General features: G+C 37.2%; 2 protein-coding genes across 2 annotated transcripts; both read left to right on the top strand.

Annotated features, from left to right (window-relative positions):
- Window positions 1–2,151: 2,151 nt before the first annotated feature.
- On the top strand, window positions 2,152–10,727 carry cbx6b (chromobox homolog 6b). The gene is made up of 5 exons (XM_067381584.1): window positions 2,152–2,832; window positions 4,732–4,981; window positions 5,498–5,739; window positions 8,808–8,987; window positions 9,935–10,727. Exons 1-5 carry the CDS (start codon window positions 2,152–2,154, stop codon window positions 10,166–10,168), a joined length of 1,587 nt encoding a protein of 528 aa, XP_067237685.1. The 3' UTR covers window positions 10,169–10,727.
- A 5,899-nt stretch (window positions 10,728–16,626) lies between these two features.
- Window positions 16,627–22,469, top strand: dnal4a (dynein, axonemal, light chain 4a). Its single transcript, XM_067381606.1, has 4 exons — window positions 16,627–16,695; window positions 18,780–18,862; window positions 21,470–21,553; window positions 21,764–22,469. Exons 2-4 carry the CDS (start codon window positions 18,791–18,793, stop codon window positions 21,926–21,928), a joined length of 321 nt encoding a protein of 106 aa, XP_067237707.1. The 5' UTR covers window positions 16,627–16,695; window positions 18,780–18,790; the 3' UTR covers window positions 21,929–22,469.
- The last annotated feature ends 2,346 nt before the right edge of the window (window positions 22,470–24,815 follow it).

Raw genomic sequence — 24,815 nt, 5'->3', positions numbered from 1 at the left:
CTAAAAGTTTTTCATTTTTCTTCTTCTAAATAACATTTGAATAAAATGCCAACAATAATAGAACTAGCTCGGTTAGATTACATTTAAAGTCCATAGATATCGCCATCAGTTTGTACTGCCATTAAAGGTGCCCTAGAACTTTTTTTTTAAAAGATGTAATATAAGTCTAAGGTGTCCCCTGAATGTGTCTGTGAAGTTTCAGCTCAAAATACCCCATAGATTTTTTTTTTTATGATTTTTTTTAACTGCCTATTTTGGGGCATCATTATAAATGAGCCGATTCAGGGTACACGGCCCCTTTAAATCTGGTGCTCCACACCCCAAGAGCTCACGCTTGCCTTAAACAACATAAAAAAAGTTCACACAGCTAATATAATCCTCAAAATGGATCTTTACAAAGTATTCGTCATGCAGCATGTCTAATCGCGCAAGTATGGTGTTTATTTGGATGTTTACATTTGATTCTGAATGAGTTTGATGGTGCTCCGTGGCTAAAGCTAACATTACACACTGTTGGAGAGATTTATAAAGAATGAAGTTGTGTTTATGAATTATACAGACTGCAAGTGTTTAAAAAAGAAAATAGTGACGGCTCTCTTGTCTCCGTGAATACAGTAATAAACGATGGTAACTTTAACCACATTTAACAGTACATTAGCAACATGCTAACAAAACATTTAGAAAGACAATTTACAAATACCACTAAAAATATCATGATATCATGGATCATGTCAGTTATTATTACTCCAACTGCCATTTTTCGCTATTGTTCTTGCTTGCTTACCTAGTCTGATGATTCAGCTGTGCACAGATCCAGACGTGTAATCCCTTTCATAATGTTGGGAACATGGGCTGGCATATGCAAATTTTGGGGGTGTACACCCCGACTGTTACGTAACATTATGTTATGTTGAGATTCACCTGTTCTTCGGAGGTCTTTTAAACAAATGAGATTTACATAAGAAGGAGGAAACAATGGAGTTTGAGACTCACTGTATGTCATTTCCATGTACTGAACTCTTGTTATTCAACTATGCCAAGGTAAATTCAATTTTTGAATCTAGGGCATCTTTAACACTTTGGCTGCTTTCAAAAATCGCATACTTCCCTACTATAAAGTAGGTGAAAAACAGTATGTGACAAAAGAAGTATGTCTGAATTCATAAAAGAGTAGGCAAAAAGTCCCTAGATTGACCTACTTCTTCCAGCGATATTCTGAGGTGTGCATATGATGGACACTTTACAATCCCATAAGGCCACTGGAGAGGATTTGTGAATTGCAGTGAAGCAACACAACTGATGCTGGCATGATAATAACTACATGGCGAATGTAATACCTTCTGTTTACATCATACTATATGGAACATACTTGTTTAGCGGTCACAAAGTATTTACTTTTTAAAAATAAGTATCTACTCAAGAGAGTATGCAGTGAGACCTGTTTTCCTGCGATATTCAGCATAAAGCCCATATAAAGTCTAACATCACTGTCATTTTTGCATACTGATTTGATAGACCTTATTTCTTGCATGTGTATGTATATTGAATTCTTAATTTTAAAATATTAAAAAATACATTTTACAACATGATAGATATATAATATTTCATTGATAAATAGAATTGTATATTGTGAGGGAATTAAAAACATGATGTATTTCATTTTTAATATGTATTTCATATTAAAAGGTTGGTTATATTGAATAAATATATTTTAAATATTTCAGTATCCTTATAGTATGGATAAGAGTTAGTGACATGGTTAGACCCATATTGCATCCTGCATACTTGCTTTCCTAAGCACTACTACAGGTATTATTTTCAGACTGGGCTATGGAATCTAGCTCACATTGGTAGAACATGAGGTTGGTGTTGTCTCCACCTCCCTCGCATGTGCAGCCCACCCCTGATGTGTAAGCTAAACCCCCACCTCTTGTTGTCCCCACGGTAATAGCGAGATGGAGATATAGAGAGACGCGTCCTGCGGGTGGACACGTTACTGAAGAAAAGCTCTTGATTTCATGGGATGAAGAATTTATTGATGAACTTTATTCATTCTTAAGGTCTGAATCTCTTTGTTATCTTTTTTTTCTTTTCATTATTGATTTTATAACCGCCAACCTGAAGTTCATCGTTGTCATTTTGGCCGCCGGGATGGTGGCGTTTATCGGAGCGGTCATCTGCATCATCGCCGCGGTCCACAGCGGATCTCCACCGGCATCCGCGGCCGCAGCGCAGCCCCTAGCCGACAACCAGTCACTGTCACCGGGCGCAACCGGGAAGGCGTTTTCCTCCGGGTCCGTCGCCCGAGCAGGACCGCGGGACGCTCTTCACGGTACTACTGATGCGACAAGTAGGGAACGAGGAGGACCGGAGGCGCCAACATTCTACGGTTTAACAGGACTAGGGACCGGAGGAAGCGAACAGCAGGTTACCTACAGCAGACTCATCTGCACCCCTGTCCCCGCTGGTGAGTGCAACCCGAAAAACTTTCAGCAACAAGCGGACGACCAGTCGTTATACGCGGGAGAGGATTGGGGGTACCTCCGCACCACCGCCGAGGAGCTCCGGCAGACCGTCCTACAGCAGAAAGATGAGATCCTCACGGACCAGAGAACCATACGAGAGCTAACGGGGAAGCTTTCGGAATGCGAGAGCGGTTTGAAGGGACGGAAGGTCCCAGAACGGAGCGCAGGACTTGGGGATGCGCGTAAAGAGAATAAGGAGCAACTAATGATGCGGGACGATGCGGGATCCTCAATGCGGACGGCTCATGCGGTGGAGGAGCTGGTGCATGCCATAACTCAAATGAAAGACCGCATTGAGAAACTGGAGGTAAGAAACACGCAAGACCTTATAAAAGCCTACATTTATTAATGTGACTGAGAATCAAGTTTTTTGTAGGTCGATAATAAACTAGGTTGTCTGAGAGATGGTAAAAATGGGAAATGTATTTAAAATGAAGTTTAAGAAACATGTTGAGTTATTAGAAATGTAACAATCATGTTGGTTTTACATATTTTTGAAAAATTGTATTTAAAAAAAGTTCTAAAATCATAAAAATAGGCTAGCCTAAATACTGTTATTGGCTAAAAAAAAATAGACTATTTGAGGTAAAATATCTGTGAAATTATATTTTTGAATCATGAATAGGCTGTCAATAATCGTGGCTTTTAAGTTCAAAATATTATTTTTTAAAAACCTTTAATGATAAAAGTCACATGACAACAAAATGGCTTCTCCGATGTTTGTTACGTCACAATGTCCTTGTTTTGGCCAAATATAGCCAAATTCATTCTTAATTTTTATTTAAAAAAAAAAAAAAAAAAGTTTTCAATTTATCAAATGTAATTTTAAATTTAAAAAAATGTTCATTCAAAAAAAGTATTTTGAATAGCTAAATGAGCGTAGCCTATGTTATTGACCCATACAATCTAAAAAAATAAAATGCTGGTTAAAAACAACCCAAGTTGGGTTAAATATGGACAAACCCAGCGTTTATGTTGTTTTAACCCAGCGGTTGGGTTTAATGTTTGTCCTAAGTGCTGGACAGTTTTATTTAACTCAACTATTGTTTAAAAATGACTATATTGCACGCTTAAAATTAACCCCCCAAAAAGGTTGAAAATTAAAAATCAGACACATAATTACTAAAGCTACCCAGCACGTTGGGCAAACATTCAACCCAACTTGGGTTGTTTTTAACCCAGTGTAAGCCTAGGCTATAAGATAAAGCTGGTGCTAGATGGCTACTGTCTGACCTGTTGATAAACGTGATTAGTAGCCTATAGCAGCCTTATTTTGCTTTTTTGAACACGTAGGTGTAGGTGCTGCAGTGTGCTCGTAAAGTTCATCCTTCTGTGAGTTCTGGAGTATGATTGCGTTTCAGCTCACGTTTACCATCGCGCGCCTGTGCCGTGATTTATTGCTGTGCGCCAAGACGCGCGTCCCTGATTGGGTTTTTCGAAGGAAATATGGGCTACGTGAGCAGATTTCATGGTTTACGAGCCGATGGGAACAACAAATTACATCCTCATCACGACCACATTTAGCGCATCTGATTAACCTCGATCTAACCCAAATCTATCAGTCTGAAAAACTAGTACTAGAAGGAGCATAACGGCTATATTTCAAGAAAAAGATAGAGTTATACTCCAGAATGTATGTTTGAAAATCAAGAATAGCCTATATTTAGCCTGAGCCAATCAGCTTGTGTGACAGCAGGGGAGAGATGAGAAACATGACACACTCCACTGGAAGCATATTATGGACTCCTGCAGCTGTGAATGGCATCTCTGCAAGCTGGTGCAGATGCCTTTAAAATCATCCCATACTTATAGAATAGAATAGAATTTGTTATTGCCATACAAGTAAGGAAGCATTATGTAGTGCTAATCAGTTTCATTAAACATCCAGCCTCTCTCATACTTGCTAGAAGTGCAATATTTGCTCTGAAAATTGATTCTGTTTAATTAATCAATTAAAAAACATGATGAATTCTTAAATCTTAAATTTAGACAGGGTTTGATTTGATCAGAATATAAGATGCATAACTGTTTACATTTGAATATAGGTTAATAATTGTATTTTGAGTAATAAGTGTACATTGTGAGTAATTATACTGGTTGTTAAATGCATTCACTTTTCATTGATAGATTGATTGCACTCGTGCATTGTTGATGAATGAGGTTCTTACATCACAACACACAGGAAAAATCTCTGTCTTGTTTACAGTCTGAAATAGCACCACCAGCGTTCAATCACAGCGACACAAGCTCACGGAAAGAAGCAGGTACTGCCTCTAGCGCTGCCCGTAAACCAGCTGCACAGAGACGAGTGGAGGACCTGGAAGGAGAACTGAAGAGAAAGATAAAACTGCTGGAGGAAGAAAGGAAAACTCTGCGCAAAGAGACACAGAAACATCAGGAGCATATTGATTATGGACTGGACACTGTACACCAGCGGATAAGCAGTCTGGAGAAAGGTGAGACAGAGGTTGGATTTACTGCCGGAAGAAATATCGATTTTAACCAAAGTCTTCTCACAGAGATAGTTCAATCAAAAATTAAACATGTGTCATCATTCACTCACCTTCATGGCTTGTTCCATGACTTTCTTTCTCCTGGGGAACATACAAGAAGATATTATAATATCTTAAGATAATGTCTCTTTTTTTTTGGGCAAGTCAATGGGCTCCCATGTTATTTGGCTCCCAGTGTTCACCAAAATATCTACTTTACCGTTTCGGAACAACATGAGACGGAGTAAATGATGAGCGACTTTTTTTTTTTTTTTGGGTGGACTCAGTTTCCGTAAAACATTTAGAGCATTCAAATCAATATAGTGATAGTGAAATTGACAGATGCTGTCTTGTATTGAACCAGGAACATGCCTTTAAACTCGTATCCAGTGTTGTCTTCTCTGGGCTTTTAATTTAACTCACTCTTTGTCATTCATTCCCTGTCTCTCTTTCGTTCTGTTTCTCACATTTTTTCCACAGGTCTCTCTGAGAACAAGTTTCCAGAGGGTTATAGGCTCTCGTTCCCTGTACGCAGCACTTCCATGTATGCTATCATAAAGCAGGAAATCCCCATCCTCCACACTTTGACTGTCTGCATGTGGCTCAAACCTGCAAAGAGCATCTTGGGAACAACAGTTTCTTATGCTGTTTCTGACCAGAGCCATGAGTTTGTGCTTCAGCAGTTGGTTCATGGACCCATCGAGCTCATCATTAATAATGAGGTAGCGCATCACAACATGATATTTGACATGTGGGGATGGGAAGTGAAAATAATTTAACAATTCAGATTCTGACATCAAACAAACAATGTGGTAACATATTTAATTCGTTTATTTTATCATTATAAAATACTGCTTTCAGAACTGTAAAGTTGTCTTTGAGTCTTAAATATTCATGGCCTGGTTTCACAGACAGGGCTTAGACTAAGCCAGGATTAGGCCGTAGTTCATTTAGGGCATTTAAGTAGCTTTAATGTTCATTAGAAAAACACATTATTGATGTGCATCTTGAGACGAAACAATGGCACTGACATATTTTAAGATATGTCAGAGCAAGTTATTTCAGTTAAAGGTGCCATCAAACGTTTTTTTCCAGATGTAATATAAGTCTAAGGTGTCCCCTGATTGTGTCTGTGAAGTTGCAGCTCAAAATACCCCATAGATTTTTTAAATTAATTTTTTTAACTGCCTATTTTGAGGCATAATTAGAAATGCGCCGATTCATGCTGCGGCCCCTTTAAATCGCATGCTCTCCGCCCCCTCCCGAGCTCTCGACTCTATCACTGCACAAACAAAGTTCACACAGCTAATATAACCCTCAAAATGGATCTTTACAAAGTGTTCATCATGCAGCATGTCTAATCGTGCAAGTATGGTGTTTATTTGGATGTTTACATTTGATTCTGAATGAGTTTGATGGTGCTCTGTGGCTAAAGCTAACATTACACACTGTTGGAGAGATTTATAAAGAATGAAGTTTATGAATTATATAGACTGCAAGTGTTTAATAATGAAAATAGCGACGGCTTTTGTCTCCGTGAATACGGTAAGAAACGATGGTAACTTTAACCACATTTAACAGTACATTAGCAACATGCTAACGAAACATTTAGAAAGACAATTTACAAATATCTCTAAAAATATCATGTTATCATGGATCATGTCAGTTATTATTGCTCTATCTGCCATTTTTTGCTGTTGTTCTTGCTTGCTTACCTAGTCTGATGATTCAGCTGTGCACAGATCCAGACGTTAATACTGGCTGCCCTTGTGTAATGCCTTGAACATGAGCTGGCATATGCAAATATTGGGGGCGTACATATTAATGGTCCTGACTGTTACGTAACAGTCGGTGATATGTTGAGATTCACCTGTTCTTCGGAGGTCTTTTAAACAAATGAGATTTATATAAGAAGGAGGAAACAATGGAGTTTGAGACTCACTGTATGTCATTTCCATGTACTGAACTCTTGTTATTCAACTATGCCGAGGTAAATTCAATTTTTAATTCAATGGCACTTTAAAACAGCTCAAACATGCATTTTAGTCTAAGACTAGCTTAAGCATTGTCTGTGAAACTGGGGGTAAGTCTCTCAGATTTAAGTCTTACATTTAAGCTGTATGTCTGATACTAAAAAGTACCAACTATTCATTCAGGAATCGCACTTCAGTGGTTGCAATGTTTGAAGTTGATTCACTAACAAGGACTGGCTCATAATTTGATCCACTAAAAAGAACCGGTGTATAAGAGTCACTCATTCGGGAGCTGGACTCAGACTACACTGGTTGCACTGTTTGTTGTTGATTCACTGAAATGAATGGCTTATAGGAGTCATTCGCTCTGCAGATAGTAGATGCAGTGTCGTTGTGACACAGTTGAATTGGTAGTGCTGGATACTTTGTATTTTGTATACAATGTGTACCATCTGCTTCAGCGAAAGAATTTGCGTGCTTGAACCATTAACAGAACCGAATGTCATTTGCCAAACTCTCAGTTCCCAACCATATGAATGTACCTGAGAGGAAAAATTCTGTTTTAAAAGTGTGAATGTCAGATGTGTGTTTACATAATAAAAACAAAACAATGAAAAAGCAGTTCAGTGGAATGCAGAAATGTTCTGTGTAAATGGCCCCTTATGCCGGTTTCTTGTGTTTTCACAAGAGTGTAAACAAACAATGGTTGGGCGGCTGAATTGTCTCCGCCATCGTTTGCAAGAATTTGTCTTCTTTCACTCTGTTGTGGTAGTCCCTCAAGAAAATTTCATATAGGTTTGAGTATTGTTGCCAAAGCTCTACAAAGCTTTCCTCTATTGCATAATTCCACCTAGCAACACCAATACAATCGTCTCTCTTTGTTTCGTCATGTTTGAAAGCTGTGTAGGGAAGAGCTTCTGTGCACCTATTGGTCAACGTCACAGATGTGACTGAACAAATAAAATTAAACATACTGTGTCTTTCTGTTGGGATCTCGTGAAGCTAGAGATAAAACAAATTGATTCTTGTGTCCTGACGGCCATTGTCATTTACGAAATATGAATCCCCAGGACGCCCTACGAATCATGCCAACATTGGGCTGATATTGTGTAGTCTGAACCCGGCGTTACACAGCAGATTTAACAATATTGTATTTAGATAATCTCACTAGAAATGCTGTGATCAATGACTCAAATCTATAATGGATTCAAAAACATAATTACTCGGATCTACAATGTAACACAATGAGATAATTCCAGTGACAATCATTGTCATCCATTGACTGAAACCGATAAGACCCATATTATTTAGTTTTGACCCAATGTCACTAAGAATTATAACTATAAAGATAACCATAACAATAACTATATCAGTCCTCACCAACCAACAATAACGTTCCATTTATTTGAAGTATGCTGCAGTTATGTCGCCTGCCTCTTTAAAGTGCTGTGGTTTCTGATTGGTTGATTCTAATGGAATGAGTATTTGAACTTTGTAGTCATCATCCTTAGAGTGAACAGCCCTTAAAAGAGAGAGTAGAATTTCAGGATACTTTCTATTAGGATTTTAAGGGATGTTTTTGGTAAAAGATGAACACATGCTTAGATTGACCTCTGACTGCTCTTACTGAATGTTAAAGCGATTGAATTGAATTGTTTTGCCCCGTGTTCAGCAGTGTGTTTTTTAGAGCTGTAATAGTGGACAGTTAGATAATCTCTCAGGCTTTCAGGCTGGTCTCAATTATCCAAGCACATGGGCCACAGGATCAGTCTTTGGATTGTAATTTGGATTTTTTTTTTTGATCCTCCATCCTTTAGGTGGCGCACTTACCTCTCAACTTAACAGTAGGCAGATGGCAGCATATGTGTGTGAGCTGGAACCGGAGAGCTGGAGCGTGGCATGCCTACCTAGGGGGCAAGCTAAAAAGTGAAGGAAGTGACCTGGCAACCCGTCACAGCATCCGACGGGGAGGAACTCTCATACTTGGCCAAGAACAGGTACGTCAGACTTTGGCTATTGTAACTGGTTGCCAGACGGTGCTAGGTCAAGATGAGAAGGATTTGGTATTCACACAGCATGTACCATGAACACAATGTTTGTTTATCTTTTCCTTTACCTTTTCCTGCCCTCTTCATCCCGATTTCGTTAAACTCCAGCATACTTATCCTTACATTGGACCCAGTAGGGCTTATAGTCATCCTCAGGACCATTTAGCAAGTGAATTTTCTGGGAATTCTCTGAGCTGATTTGGCGGTTCTAGTATCATTGGCTATTCAGAGCTTATCTAATACATTTGTGGATGTGTCTGGGACCATTTTTTTTATATATATATAATATTGGAATATTAGACAGCTTAAAAGACACATTTAAATGGTATATTACATTTTTATGAGGCAAATCTTTTAATATCACTGGAGATAAAACTAAAAAAGGTCCCACTATCAGTCTCAGAAATGGACAAATGTTCTTTCGCCGTTTTTTAGCGCTGCATGAAGTTTAAATGCCATTTTGGATTAGATTTTACACTAATAACACTAATATATATATATGTTTTGTCAAGTGCTGTTTCTTAAGTTTGTTTAACACAAAAATGGTGCTTTCCGAGATAATCAATATCTGGATGGAACAAAATTCCAACAACAAAGTCATCAGCTTTCTCTTATTTCTTATTTTGTCTTTAAAAATAAGCATATTTAAATAAGCTTTCATGTAAAATAAGCTATAATATTTACCAGACATTTATGAATTTTTTTGTTGAGTATAGAGCTAGAGTTATCACTCAAAAATATTTTAATTGGGACATTAATTACCAGACATGAAAATTTAGTGGTTAAGGCAGGTAATAAATGAAAAACTTTTAGAGTTTTACTAAAATCACTCATTTTAATATGATTTTTCCTAAACAATACAAAAATTTCTGAATATGATTTCCTGTTTCCTGCAGAGCTCAGTGGGTGGTCTTCGTTTCGAGGCGTCGCGGGCTATGGTGGGAGAGCTGTCTCAGTTTAATATGTGGGACCGGCCGCTTTCACACACAGAGCTCTCTGCTCTTGCCCACTGCAGCACAGGGATGCTGGGTAATGTAGTCCCCTGGACCAGCCGTGAGGTAGAGGTTTTCGGAGGCGTCACCAAGCAACCGGCCGAACACTGCGAGCATCGCACCAGCGTCACACAGTAATAATCTCGTGAGCGGTTGTTTAAAGGGTCAGAGAGTCAAAGACGGGGTTTCAGAATGGGAAAAGATTCATCAGAAAACCACGCCACCATCAGATATGTATGTTGATTTCAAGGCAAAGTTGTTTAGTGGTGTTTGCTGAAACAAGCCTCACTATTATTACTGCTCAGGGGTAGTGATTTGAACAAACCCCTAACTCTAAGTGTTAAATTTCAGCGCATAGCTTGTCCCACACCATCTGTGCTACAAACAAGAATGATACCTCAAATTGTGTGACTAGTTGAGGAAAAATGTGCACTTATTTTTCTAAGCAAGCCAAGGAATTTTCACTTGGTGGATCATAAAATGGGTACAAATATCCTATAGACTTAAGGTGATGATACACAGGGCAAGTTTTTGAGCAATGTTGCCGAGCGATGCTGCTTGTGCACTTTCCCATTGAGAATGGGCAACAAATTTCGATCTAAATATCCAATGGGAAAGTGCCCAAGCAACATCACCTTAAAGGGTTAGTTCACCCAAAAATGAAAATTCTGTCATTATTTACTCACCCTCATGTCGTTCCACACCTGAAAGACCTTCGTTAATCTTCGGAACAAAAATTAAGATATTTTTGATGAAATCCGAGGCCTCCATTGCCAGCAAGTTAATTAACACTTTCAGTGCCCAGAAAGCCACTAAAGTCGTATGTAAAACAGTTCATGTTAGTACAATGGTTCAACCTTAATATTATAAAGTGACGAGAATACTTTTTGAATCAGTCAAACTGCTGAAATCAAGTGACTTTGGCGCTCCGAACCACTGATTCGAAACAAAAGATTAGTAAAGCTTTGAAACTTCATGAAGCAGTGTTTTGAAATTGCTCATCACTAGATATTGTTGAAAAGTCATTATTTTGTTTTTTTGGAGCACAAAACTATTCTCGTCGCTTCATAACATTAAGGTTGAACCACTGTAGTCACATGAATGGTTTTAAATATGTTTTGAGTAGCTTTCTGGGCAGAGAAAGTGTTAATTATCTTGCTAGGAATGGAGGCCTCACTGAGCCATCGGATTTCATCAAAAATATCTTAATTTGTGTTCTGAAGATGAATGAAGGTCTTACGGGTGTGGAACGACATGAGGGTGAGTAATTAATGACATAATTTTCATTTTTGGGTGAACTAACCCTTTAAGTCGCAGTCACATTTACTGTTGTTTGGTGAATTTTCACGAGCGAAATACATTCATTTCAATAGGAACCCACATGATCTGGAACGTCAGGTGAGGGCGAAAGTTTTCCCAATGCAGATTTCGCAACAAGTTCAAATTGGTCATGTCGATTCCCCATGTTGAGCAACAAAAAAGCTTCTTGTTTTGAAAGTGACTTGTGAGATATTCTTTATACATCGCTATACTATTGACAAAAGACTCTTTTGTTAGCGAAATTTGAATTCCAGCTAAATTTCGGCAAAATTTTGCTAAAGTGACCATAGATAAGCCTTATCTAGGGACCAGAATATTGTATCCAATATCATAGGCTCTTTACCATCTATCAATGTCTTAGCAATCACCTTAGCAATATACTAAAGACCATTCCAAACACCTTAGCAACAGCATAGCAATGGCAACAACCAATGGCACCGTAGCATCACGGAGGCGAGTTCTGCATGAGAAAGTATCACCCCTTTTAAATTATTCACATTTTTTACTAGCTATACCTTGTTGAACATCTGAGTGGCAAACATCATTTGATGTGGGATCTTCAGTCTCAGTATTTGATGAAAGGATTTTTTTTTTACCACAGTTCAAAGCAAATGTTTGCATACTCTTTCAGATTTGTTGTTATTTATACAGTGTAGCCTGTTTGATTGAAATCAGTTTTGACACACACACACACACACTCAAACAGCTGGGAATTTGTTTGCTTTTAGTCTGCAGTTTTTTATACTAGTTTTTTTTTTCTATTCAAGTTTTTTTTTTTTTAGATGTTTTTGAATCACACTGTTTCTATGGTGATCACTCCAACAGACTTGAATCCTATTGGTCAGGCCAGTCCTGGTTGAATTCTCCTCCATTAAAAACCCTTTAACATCATCAGAATCACATCGAATTAGAATGAAGGACAGAAAAAAGGAGCAATTGAAGAAGGCATTTGGCCAGATGAATACTTCAGCAATATTTCAACGAATAGCTATTAACCTTTAAAGCCATGGTTTTGAAACCCTTTATAATATGGCACCTGTAATGACATGCTTTCTGAGAACTGTTTTCAGCGTTCCTGTTAAACGTAATCTGCAAATATCTACAGACAAACAAATATCTTCTCATGCTGAGAAATTAGCATATATAGCCTATATAGATTTATACAAGAATCTACTCAACAGAATTATATTTGTAAAATAAGCAACAAACATTCCGTATTTGAATGTATAATATTTACACCATTATATGTGTATCCCACCATCTATCTATCTATCCCTCTTCATCTCTTGATAAAGAGCTTATGTAAATTACACCGCACATATGGTATGCTTTATGTGGATTATACTCAATGTATTGTCTATATGTAAAATGCAGCAGGCTGAAAAATGCCAGTTTTGTGGCCTTGTCAAACACAAGAATGCTGTCCCAAATGCGCAATCATATATACTGACTCACAGAACTGGTTTCATTTTGTGTATGTTGCAAACAGTTGTTTTATAGGCATGTGGTTTGAGATTTCGTGGCCATACAATTGAACTGCACAAGATCGTCATAATGGTTGGGAATTGTGTTTTTAAAAGTGTTTCAGCACTAAATATATTTTCTTTCTGATGTATTGTGTACTTGCTGTTGTTTGTGCAATGCCTGTTTGTTTGCATTTCAGTAGTCATTTTGTGATGTTCAGTTCTTTCAGTGTACATGAACAAGCTTTATATTGTGTTCAGAAAGAGTGGTTTACAAATGATTGTTTAATACTGTTACCTTTTCTGGAATATATTTGTTTTTGAATGAAGATATATCTTGGAAGTTGGATGTAAAGTTCTCTCTTTTTGCTTGAACATTTTTCTACACTCTGAGGATTTACTCATTTATATTTTTCAAATCTTTCTTCTATCCTCTAATGTTCATTTCTTGAATTCTGTCAGTGTCTTTGTCTGTGTTGAAATGGAGATCAAATGCTTTAATATCTAATATGACAATGAGAATTAAAATATATAGCACAATAACAACAGTGTTCTCTCTCATTTCTCTCTCTCTCTGGTTGTTGTTTTTGTTCATTTTTTTTATAAAAGCAGGGGATGCACAAATATCTGAATGTAAAATGATTTTGAAATGCTGTGCACTATTTATGTTTATTATCTTTTTGTTTATTAGTCCCATGATTCCTTGTACATACTGACTGAATGTGATTGTACACAAGCATATGATCACCAGATCGCATGTCTTTTTGTGTACAGTCTAGATTTGTTATCTCCATCCAAATCCAATATTTCTTTTGGAGAAAACCAATTTAATTTTGTATGACTGAGACAGCTAGATCTAAGTTTAAGCTAAAAATAACATGTCAATGTTCCATTGCTGTAAACAGCATAGTTGCTGTTTGACCAAATATATATATATATATATATATATATATATATATATATATATATATATATATATATATAATAAAGCATGCTGGGATATATATATATATATATATATATATATATATATATATATATATATATATATATATATATATATATATATATATATATATTCATTTATCAGTATGTATGTACTACTTTTGTGTTGATGTTAAACCATTTCCAGTCTTTTTCTGTATGTATTGTCTCTTGCAGTCCACTACTGTATTCATTATATGAGTGGATTAGGCAACACATCTTGCATCATTTGTGCCCCTGCCAGCAAATTCAACTGACCCAGCTCTCTTGAGTATGTGTGCATCTGTCTCTTTTTTATTTTCTCTCAGAATATAAAAAGAATCCCAGCATGCTTTAGAAGCCCGAGAAGCACAGACCAATAAGCCTATCTCTGGATGTGTTTTTAAAAGGTTGCCTAGAGGTTCTCCAAAGGTTCTTACAACATGGGAACCTCAAATAAGCATCTTCTCATTTTGATCTCAATTTTTTCCTCTTTTCTCCACATTGTTCTTCAATCGTTCCTTGAATTAAGAATGAAGATTGAGGTGTGTTTGTGAAATCCTTGTGAATCCTCTTCATACTTCAATCAGTTAAGATGCCTTTTTCCAAGCCAAGAATGTTCAGATTATACATTCTTTATTAGCATCAATGGTTCCATGTAGAACCTTAAACATCAATGGAACTTTTCCATTTAGGTTCTTTACAGTTTAAAAAGGTTCTTAGTATTATTAAAATGTTCTTCACAGTAAGAAGCAAATGGTTCCTTTAAGAAGGCTACTTTTCACTGAAAGGTTCTTTTGGGAACCAAATGTGTTCTTTTGGCGTTGTTGAGAAAACACCCTTTCAGAACTTTTATTTTTAAGAGTGTAAGCCATGTTCATGTGATTGACTTTTAATCTGATATTATCCTATAGTGTTTAGCTGGGAATCTCCAAAAAATGCCAACCAAGTTTAAGGTGCAGAAAAGTAATCCAGTAAAAAGTGCTGAAACCGACAACAAACCGAGTACCCTGTGGAGATGTGAATGATGCTTGGGAAGGATGTGTAGGAGGTCTTTTAACCTCTAGTCTGTGTTATGAAATACTGTTATCTGTGTTGGCGGTGTGGGCGCTGATGGCAGCCTGCTCAATAACATCTGCACGTGGAACAAAAAATAGTCAAAGCCATTTTCAACAATCCTGATCAGAACTTTGGTTGGATTAATATGCCAGAACACTGATGTGGATGACCCACATTGCCTATAGTAGTTTCCTTAATCTCCAAAATGTCATAATTCCCACTGGGATTACCTCTCTGCCCTCTCTTTCTCAGACAATTCACGAGTGAAAGGCTTTAATGCCATTATAATCAAAAAACAAAAGGTTTACTGCCAGATTTGTGTGGCACACCAACCGGCTGACCTTATTTTAACACAAAAACACACCTTCAAGCTTTTTTTGCTACTGTTACTTAAATTTTTGGGTCACACACTTTATATTAAGTGGCCTTAACTATGTACTTACATTTAAATTAATCATTTGATACAATGCACTTATTGTGTACATACATGTTTTTACATTGTACTTATATTTTAAAAACTCCTGCATGTAATTACATCAGTAATTAATTTCTGTAATTAACATATATAATTACACTGTTGACCCATCCTTTACACATTATACCCCTACCCTTAAACCGAACCATGCCACAAAATCTGTCCCTATAGGCTTACCCGTATCCCACCTCAATAGTAGCAAAAGTGTTTTGCAATTCAATATGAACCCAATAAGTACACTGTACTTATTTTTTGAAGTAAGTAAATAGTAGTTAAGGCCACTTAATATAAAGTGGGACCAGTGGCAGAGCCAGGATTTTTTCATAGGGGTGGCCAGGCAGGGGCCAGCAACCACTCTGGGGTGGCACAGAAATCTTCATTATTTCAACATAAAAATGAGTCTGTCTATAATGTACTGGACTGTGCCTGCAACACAGCTGAATACAGTTAATTTGTACTTAATTACAATTGAGATCATGGAATGCTGAGAGAATTTGACCTTTTTTTTCTTGTCTTTTTTAAATCATTGTTCACCTCCAGGCATATTAATAAAGGGACATACACTAGCTAAATTTCAACTTGTTCAGTCAGTTCTGGTTCTCAAAACCCCCAATAGCTTGTTCTCCATTGTTGCATCTCCATGGATGACATGCAGATAACTACATACTGTAGTTCAAAGATTATTCAACCTTGAATTTTATGTATAATTAATGAACTACGACGTTGCATGCTCGTACTTTCTTTTGCGCTTTATTTATAGTGAATAATAGCTATACAGCGCGCCGTATTTGCGCGTGATTGAAAAGTGCGCGGTCTAGCAAGTTACCAGTTGAGAAACATTTACGTAAACTAAATAGGCTATAATGTTCGCCGTTCACCGTTGTTCTGCTGAAGCTCATTCGGCACCTGTATAATTTCCGCGCGCGTTTGACATGCGCCTGGCTCTGAGAGTGCACGTCTGAAAAGTCTCCCGTTTTTTTTTTTTTTTTTTTTGTGGTCTTAAAGATACGGTTCTACGTTTAAATAAACGCAATTCTTGTCAACAAAAAAAGTAGACAGAAACTGCAGTTGTGAGCGGGGTGGCCAAAGGGGTGGCCCTGAGTTGAGTGGGACCAATTTTTGTACCATAACTAACAAAAATGTACTGTATTCTTCTTGGATATGCCTTTGTGTACAATGGAAAGATAATGGTACTGTTAAGAAAGAAAGAAAGAAAGAAAGAAAGAAAGAAAGAAAGAAAGAAAGAAAGAAAGAAAGAAAGAAAGAAAGATTCAGTAGCCGGTGGCGGAAATAAGCAGGTCACGTGGGCCGGAGGTTGCCGAGGCCGGTGTGTATCCATGACAACACTAGTGGAGGAAAGTGTCTGTATACAGCGCGACAGAACGGTAGGTTATTGAAATGTGGTGATATAAAATTAACTATTCCCGAGCTTTAAACGATTTACATGCTCATATTTCTCCATTGCTTTCAATCATTTATCAGTCGTAGCGTTTTAAGGGATGGAGTCGAGCTAGCAAGCTAACATTAGCTCAGGGATGCTAAAAACAAACGCTTACTCGACACGTGTTTATCTTCTTTTTTTTATTTTTACATAATGATGCGCTAAAGACTGAAAACGTGATTTTGCATGGCTCGTTTTTTATTTTATTTGGATTGGTACGATATCTTAGTGTCGGTTTTGTAGGACTGGTTCAGTTTGCAAGTTGTCTCGTGCACTGCCATTATTCTTTCTAATAATTAATTTTAAACAGATTTGAATGATAAACAAGAGTATTTAACTTTCAAAATCTGGCTGTTTTAATATTCTGAATAATAGTTGTCTGTTGACTGTTTTGTAGTGTGAAGGTATTTGTGCAATGCCTTTACATTAATCGATGATATATGACATAAAAAACACTTGATAATAATGAGAGTTTATGCGTTTTGGTGTGATGCTGAGTTGACTAATGACATGGACTTTAACCTTCTTTTTCAACATCAAGATTTTAGATTAAAATACATACATTTGTATTAGAAAAAGTGTAGAACTGGTCAACAAGTCCTTTTTAAATTAAAGTCACCATGAAATCAACATTTACAATTTATTTACAATTCATTTTTAAGCAGCGACATGATATTGATAACCAATGATTGTCAACTTACAACATTTTTCACTGAATGTCCAATGTAGTGTGATTAACAAGGCTATTTAATACGTATCTCCGAATGTACGAATATAAAACCAGCTTTACCCAAGTAGATCACAGCAATAGCAAACCACAACCATCCAATCAATTCCCCATGAAAAAAAAATACAATCCTACATTCTTTCTTGTTCAAGAAGCCGTTTAACTCAGATATATATCACAATAGTTAATAAAAGTTCCGTTTCATGCTGATGATGATAAATTTGTCTTAATAGTTTGTTTTAAATGATTCTGTGGTGTGACAAGTGAAGCTATAAAAGTACAAATATTCCATGTAATCTCTCAGGTCATGAAATCTCTGCACAATACTAGTTATATAATTAGAAAAAATTATACTTGTAGAAAAAATTATACTTGTATTATAAAATTATACTTGTTTTAGATGTTTAATCATGTCACACCACTTTTAAGATATTTTGATTGTTTCATTGACACTCTATTGTGCAAATGCAGTAATAAGTGAAGCTGTAACTTATTTTATGCGTATTAATGCTGATAATCTGGTTTTATTATACTTGGGTAAAGTTGGTTTTATATTCGCACATTCGGACATCCGTATTCAATAGCCTTGTTAATCACACTACATTGGACATTCAGTGGACATTCACAAGTAAATATGCCATGAAAACATTACTTGCCTATTTTGATCGACTGTGAAAAATGTTGTAAGTTGACAATCGTTGGTTGTCAATATCATGTAGCTGCATAAAATTAAAACATTAATTTATTGCACATTTATTGGAAAGTCTGAATTTATCAGAAGTCTGAATGTGCGAATATAAAACCAACTTTACCAAAGTTTTTATTATGTGGAAGCATCACACTAATGACAGAAGTACTTGCATATAAACATTACTTAAACATTACCATTTTCCTAACACAGCTTTAAAGCTATAAAATCTCTAATTTAGTCGATGTTGGTGTACTGATTTTCAAAAATCATTATCAAAGATCCCCAAGAGGTGTAATTATATAAGCTCATAACCAGTCTTTTTGGAAAGCAGACCCCAACTAGGAAATGGCAATATATTAAAATATACCAGTATTACTGTCCTCATTGTTCTTTTTGATCAATTTAAATATTTGATAAGGACAGTCATCCTGCAGGAGAATGTTTATATTTTGCTTACAAACAAAATTCTGCATTCTCCCTCCAAATGGTGAAAATATAAGATTTATGACCTAATGCACTTAATGGGTGGGAGATTTGACCTAATGTTCTGTTTCTGTTTCCTTTCCATGAGACAGGACTAATCCCTCTGTCTCTCTTTTTCTCTTTTTAGTAAAGAAAAGGATGGCAGAAACTGGTGATGGTAAAAAAGAGGATGCCGACTACAAAAGACTGCAAAGCTTTCCGCTCATCAGGGTGGGTGCAGCTCGACTGCTGCTGTGACCTAGATAGAAAGAATCCGTTATTGATGTGTCTGTGTTTGTCTGTATTAGGGTTATCACTCAAACTGCTCCATTTTCTGTGTTTTTTTTTAAATAAAACTCTTTGTTATATTGCAGCCATTTGCTAAAATTATTTAAGTTCATTTTTTTCCCTCATGAATGTACACACAACACCCCATATTGACAGAAAAACACAGAATTGTTGACATTTTTGCAGATTTATTAAAAAAGAAAAACTGAAATATCACATGGTCCTAAGTATTCAGACCCTTTGCTGTGACACTCATATATTTAACTCAGGTGCTGTCCATTTCTTCTGATCATCCTTGAGATGGTTCTACACCTTCATTTAAGTCCAGCTGTGTTTGATTATACTGATTGGATTTGATTAGGAAAGCCACACATCTGTCTATATAAGACCTTACAGCTCACAGTGCATGTCAGAGCAAATGAGAATCATGAGGTCAAAGGAACCGCCTGAAGAGCTCAGAGACAGAATTGTGGCAAGGCACAGATCTGGCCAAGGTTACAAAAAAAATTCTGCTGCACTTAAGGTTCCTAAGAGCACAGTGGCCTCCATAATCCTTAAATGGAAGACGTTTCGACCAGACAGGATGACCAGAACCCTTCCTAGAGCTGGCCGTCCGGACAAACTGAGCTATCGGGGGAGAAGAGCCTTGGTGAGAGAGGTAAAGAAGAACCCAAAGATCACTGTGGCTGAGCTCCAGAGATGCAGTCGGGAGATGGGAGAAAGTTGTAGAAAGTCAACTATCTCTGCAGCCCTCCACCAGTCGGGGATTTATGGCAGAGTGGCCCGACGGAAGCCTCTCTTCAGTGCAAGACACATGAAAGCCCGCATGGAGTTTGCTAAAAAACACCTGAAGGACTCCAAGATGGTGAGAAAAATAAGATTCTCTGGTCTGATGAGACCAAGATAGAACTTTTTGGCCTTAATTCTAAGCGGTATGTGTGGAGAAAACCAGGCACTGCTCATCACCTGTCCAATACAGTCCCAACAGTGAAGCATGGAGGTGGCAGCATCATGCTGTGGGGGTGTTTTTCAGCTGCAGGGACAGGACGACTGGTTGCAATCGAGGGAAAAATGAATGCGGCCAAGTACAGGGATATCCTGGACGAAAACCTTCACCAGAGTGCTCAGGACCTCAGACTGGGCCGAAGGTTTACCTTCCAACAAGGCAATGACCCTAAGCACACAGCTAAAATAACGAAGGAGTGGCTTCACAACAACTCCGTGACTGTTCTTGAATGGCCCAGCCAGAGCCCTGACTTAAACCCAATTGAGCATCTCTGGAGAGACCTAAAAATGTCTGTCCACCAACGTTCACCATCCAACCTGACAGAACTGGAGAGGATCTGCAAGGAGGAATGGCAGAGGATCCCCAAAGCCAGGTGTGAAAAACTTGTTGCATCTTTCCCAAAAAGACTCATGGCTGTATTAGATCAAAAGGGTGCTTCTACTAAATACTGAGCAAAGGGCCTGAATACTTAGGACCATGTGATATTTCAGTTTTATAATAAATCTGCAAAAATGTCAACAATTCTGTGTTTTTCTGTCAATATGGGGTGCTGTGTGTACATTAATGAGGGAAAAAAATGAACTTAAATGATTTTAGCAAATGGCTGCAATATAACAACAAGTAAAAAATGTAAGGGGGTCTGAATACGGTCCGTACCCACTGTACTTGCACTTCTTTGTTATTTGACTTTTTACAATCTTAAATATGTAAGATTGTTGGATTAAAATATCCAAAAACCACTAGAACAATGTTATATATTTTGTTAGTTTTTCCAAGAATGTTTAAATCCAGAGAAATAAGCAATTTTAACCAGGACACGGACTGTGTCCGTGCGTCGCCTATCAATGACATCGTACCCATGCTATACTTGATTTCCAGTTTTACGTTACGTTGCACGTTAATCTGACAGTCATGGGTCGTCTTTGCATAATGATGCATTTAAAAGTTAAAGACCAAACGTATCGTTATAAAAGTTCACAATGCTGTTGCAGATGAAATATAATGTGGATAACATTTAATAAATATCTTTTTGTCAGGTTATACTGATTATTAAACATTCAAGCCCTTTATCTTAACCGCTCTGCTTAACCGTCGGTCTCGCACATCCGTCATGTTTGTAGTTTTTTAACACTTTTTATTCGTATTTGTAGTTCTAATCGAATCCTTGTCCACAGCGCAATGTATTATGGGCAATATTAACCATTAGAAGTGTGCACGGATCTGCACTTCGCAATCTAACTGGAAAAAGTAGACCATCCGAATATCTTTGGAATACTCATTTCAACATACTACGTTTTGGCACATACTAAATCTTATTTCGAATACTATTTAGGACGGATAGTATGCGAATTGGGACACATATATATATATATATATATATATATATATAATTTTACTGACCTCAAACGTTTGAACTGCAATGTATATACTCCAAATTACTTTATATATTATTCTTTGTACTTCATAAAATAATCTTGTTATACCTCAAAAAATAATCTTGTTATACATATAAGAGCTTGACTAGAACATGTTCTGTTGGTCAGCACACAGATATGCCAGAGGAGATGCGTGTGGAGACCATGGAGCTCTGCGTCACAGCCTGTGAGAAATTTGCATCCAACAATGAGGTCAGTCATGTTTGCGTGTTTTAGTGTTATTAAGTGCAGGCTTTCAAATAAATGTGTTCCCCAGGTCACACAGGTAGGGTTGGGCTCTGCGTTTCCGTCTAGTACTGAGTCAGGACGGTTCACACACTCGCAGTCTGGCCATCTGGACTGCTCTACTAGCCTACATGCTTTCATCTCGCTCTCTTTCTCGCTGGTTCGCTTTATTTTCAGAGTGCTGCCAAAATGATCAAGGAGTCCATGGATAAGAAGTTTGGCAGTTCGTGGCACGTGGTGATCGGTGAGGGGTTTGGGTTCGAGGTGACCCATGAAGTCAAGAACCTGCTCTACATGTTCTTCGGAGGAAGTCTGGCTGTGTGCGTTTGGAAATGCTCCTGATGTTGCTTCCCACACAATTGCCACTATGAGATATTTATACTCACGGACCCGTCTTAACTATGCAACCCTATTTGACTTGACACGTGTGTGTGCCCAAATGTGTGAAATTGTATATGAGGAGAACAAAGGATACAGATTCCTTTGCACTTCTCCAGGTGACTCTTTTTCTGTCTTAATGTATAGGCTTCAATTTTAAGCTAAACACAGATTTTAATAAGTTTAATTGACTTTTTTAGCATTTTTAATAAAGTTTATTGCAACTGACTGCAGGACCAAGAGACTTTTCCTGTTTACTTGCTTAAATCACATTCCTGGTCTTATCATGAGCATTTCACCATAGCACGTTATTCCAAAGAAAACTTTTGTATTTGTAATATTTCATCAAATATTTATGAACTTGGCCCTCCTCACAAAGGATTTTCCTTTTCAGCTGATGCTGCCAATCCATCTTATTTTTAAAGGGTTAGTTCACCCACAAATGAATATTCTGTCATTAATTACTCTCCCTCATGTTGTTCCAAACCCTTAAGACCTTTGTTCATTTTCAGAACACAAATTAAGGTATTTTTGATAAAATCCGATGGCTCAGAGAGCCCTGCATTGCCAGCAAGATAATTAACACTTTCAATGCCTAGAAAGCTACTAAAGACGTATTTAAAACAGTTCATGTGACTACAATGGTTCAAACCTAATGTTATGAAGCGATGAGAATACTTTTTTGTGCGGCAAAAAAACAAAATAACGACTTAATTCAACAATATCTAGTGATGGGCGATTTCAAAACACTGCTTCATGAAGCTTCAAAGCTTTACGAATCTTTTGTTTCGATTCATTGGTTCGGAGTGTGTATCAAACTGCCAAACTCACACCCCCCAGTAGAAAACCATTGAAATTTCGAAACATTTATGATGTAACAAAGCCTCGTTTACTGAAATCACATGACAGTTTGATACACACACATACCACATTTGGCAGTTTGATACACACTCCGAACCCCTTATTCGAAACAAAAGATTTGTAAAGCTTTGAAGCTTCATGAAGCAGTGTTTTGAAATCCTCCATCACTAGATATTGTTGAATAAAGTCATTATTTTGTTTTTTTTGGCGCACAAAAAGTATTCTCGTCGCTTCATAACGTTAAGGTTGAACCACTGTAGTCACATGAACTGTTTTAAATACGTCTTTAGTAGCTTTCTGGGCATTGAAAGTGTTAATTATCTTGCTGGCAATGCAGGCCTCACTGAACCATCGGATTTTATCAAAAATATCTTAATTTGTGTTCTGAAGATGAACGAACGGGTGTGGAACAACATGAGGGTGAGTAATAAATGACAGAAATTTCATTTTTGGGTGAAATAACCCTTTAAATCCCTCCAGGTCAACCGCCTGTCATCTTTTTTTTTTTTCTTACTGAATATAATTTTAAATTCAGAAATACATTGTATTACAGAATCAGTTGGGTTGCGAACTTCATGTCGAACTCTAAAGCGGTATATGTTATTCCAAACAAAATCTGCCTTTTAAATCCATCATCAGCTTTCCTTTTCTGTTGACATCATGTAGGCTGTGCATGCTGTTGAATAATGTTTACCAAGAGCCAAATTTCTATTAGTCATTTTTGTGGTCTGGCTCATTAACTCAGTAATTCATCCCGTTATGTAACACCATTCAAAAGTTGTCCAAGGTTGCATTTATTTGATTGAAAGTACAGTGAAAAACACTAATATTGTAAAATATTATTTCAATTTTCTATTTTAATAAATTTTAAAATGCAATTTATTCCTGTGATGCAAAGCTGAATTGTCAGCATCATTACTCCAGTCTTCAGTGTCACATGATCCTCATTCTAAGATGCTTCCATCCCAATATTTGTTTCAGTGCATTTGTGACTGAACATACACTGATGTGCTCTGTAACAAATGAGGTGTCAGTCTGCATTTCTGTCTCTTTGAGGCTCAGAATACTCAGTTGTATTTGTCTGGCAGGTTGTCGTAGGAGTGTGTTTGCTGTGTGAGGCTGTTCAGAACAGAATGTGTGTCGCTGCACTCTTATTTCATGTGTGATTTTAAAAATGCATTTTCTCTCTGTCTCTCAGTCTCTTTCTTTCTGTTTCCTGTCCAGCAGTGTGTCTCTCAGTGGGCTGCTCTGCCACCTGTTTCAGATTCCTCTTTCTTTTTCACTGCTGCTTTTTTCTTATCCTTTCATTCTCACCCCAGGAATCTTGTGCCCTGTCCTTTTTCTCTCTTACGTAACCAGCATTTGTAGAGCATGAATACTTGAATGTGATATAAGGTTTTCAGATTTTTTTAAACTTGACTTCTGAAGGTTTCTGTAGTCGTGCAATAATATGATTAATATTCTTTTTGTACCACTTTACAGCCTGTAATTTTACAAATGTCATAATTTGTCATTTTTTACGACCAAAATCCTGTTTTAATAGTTTTTAGCCCTATCAGGGTGGTACATTTTACCAGATACATTATGTCATTACAGAAATGTGCTTTATTTTTTTTTGCTGTTGATTACAAGTGTGTAATTTCTGCATCACTAGTGTCACCAAACAAAATGCAAAAATTCTGATGAAACTCCACATCTGCCATTGGTTTTCCAAATGCCCCCAAACTCACACCATTGGTTTAGCCAATGTTATTCTGTCTAACCCAATCAGGCCACTCAAATAGATTGCAATTCTAACTTGCTGCCAAATTCAAGACTTTTATCACAGAGGATGCATGCAATTATGTTACAGACATCATTCTGAGAAACAACTATAATGCAATTAATGGTGCTTTGATTTCAGCTTTGGTAAAATGCTGCAAGATTTTTTCAGAATGTTCCATCCTACAGTACCTGCAATGTTTAAATGCGGTAGTCACCCCTAAAAACC

This window comes from Chanodichthys erythropterus, chromosome 3 (genome assembly GCF_024489055.1).
Source record: "Chanodichthys erythropterus isolate Z2021 chromosome 3, ASM2448905v1, whole genome shotgun sequence".
Classification (NCBI taxonomy): Eukaryota; Metazoa; Chordata; class Actinopteri; order Cypriniformes; family Xenocyprididae; genus Chanodichthys; species Chanodichthys erythropterus.
Note: the sequence above shows the minus strand (reverse complement) of the source record. Positions and strands in the feature narration are given on the sequence as shown.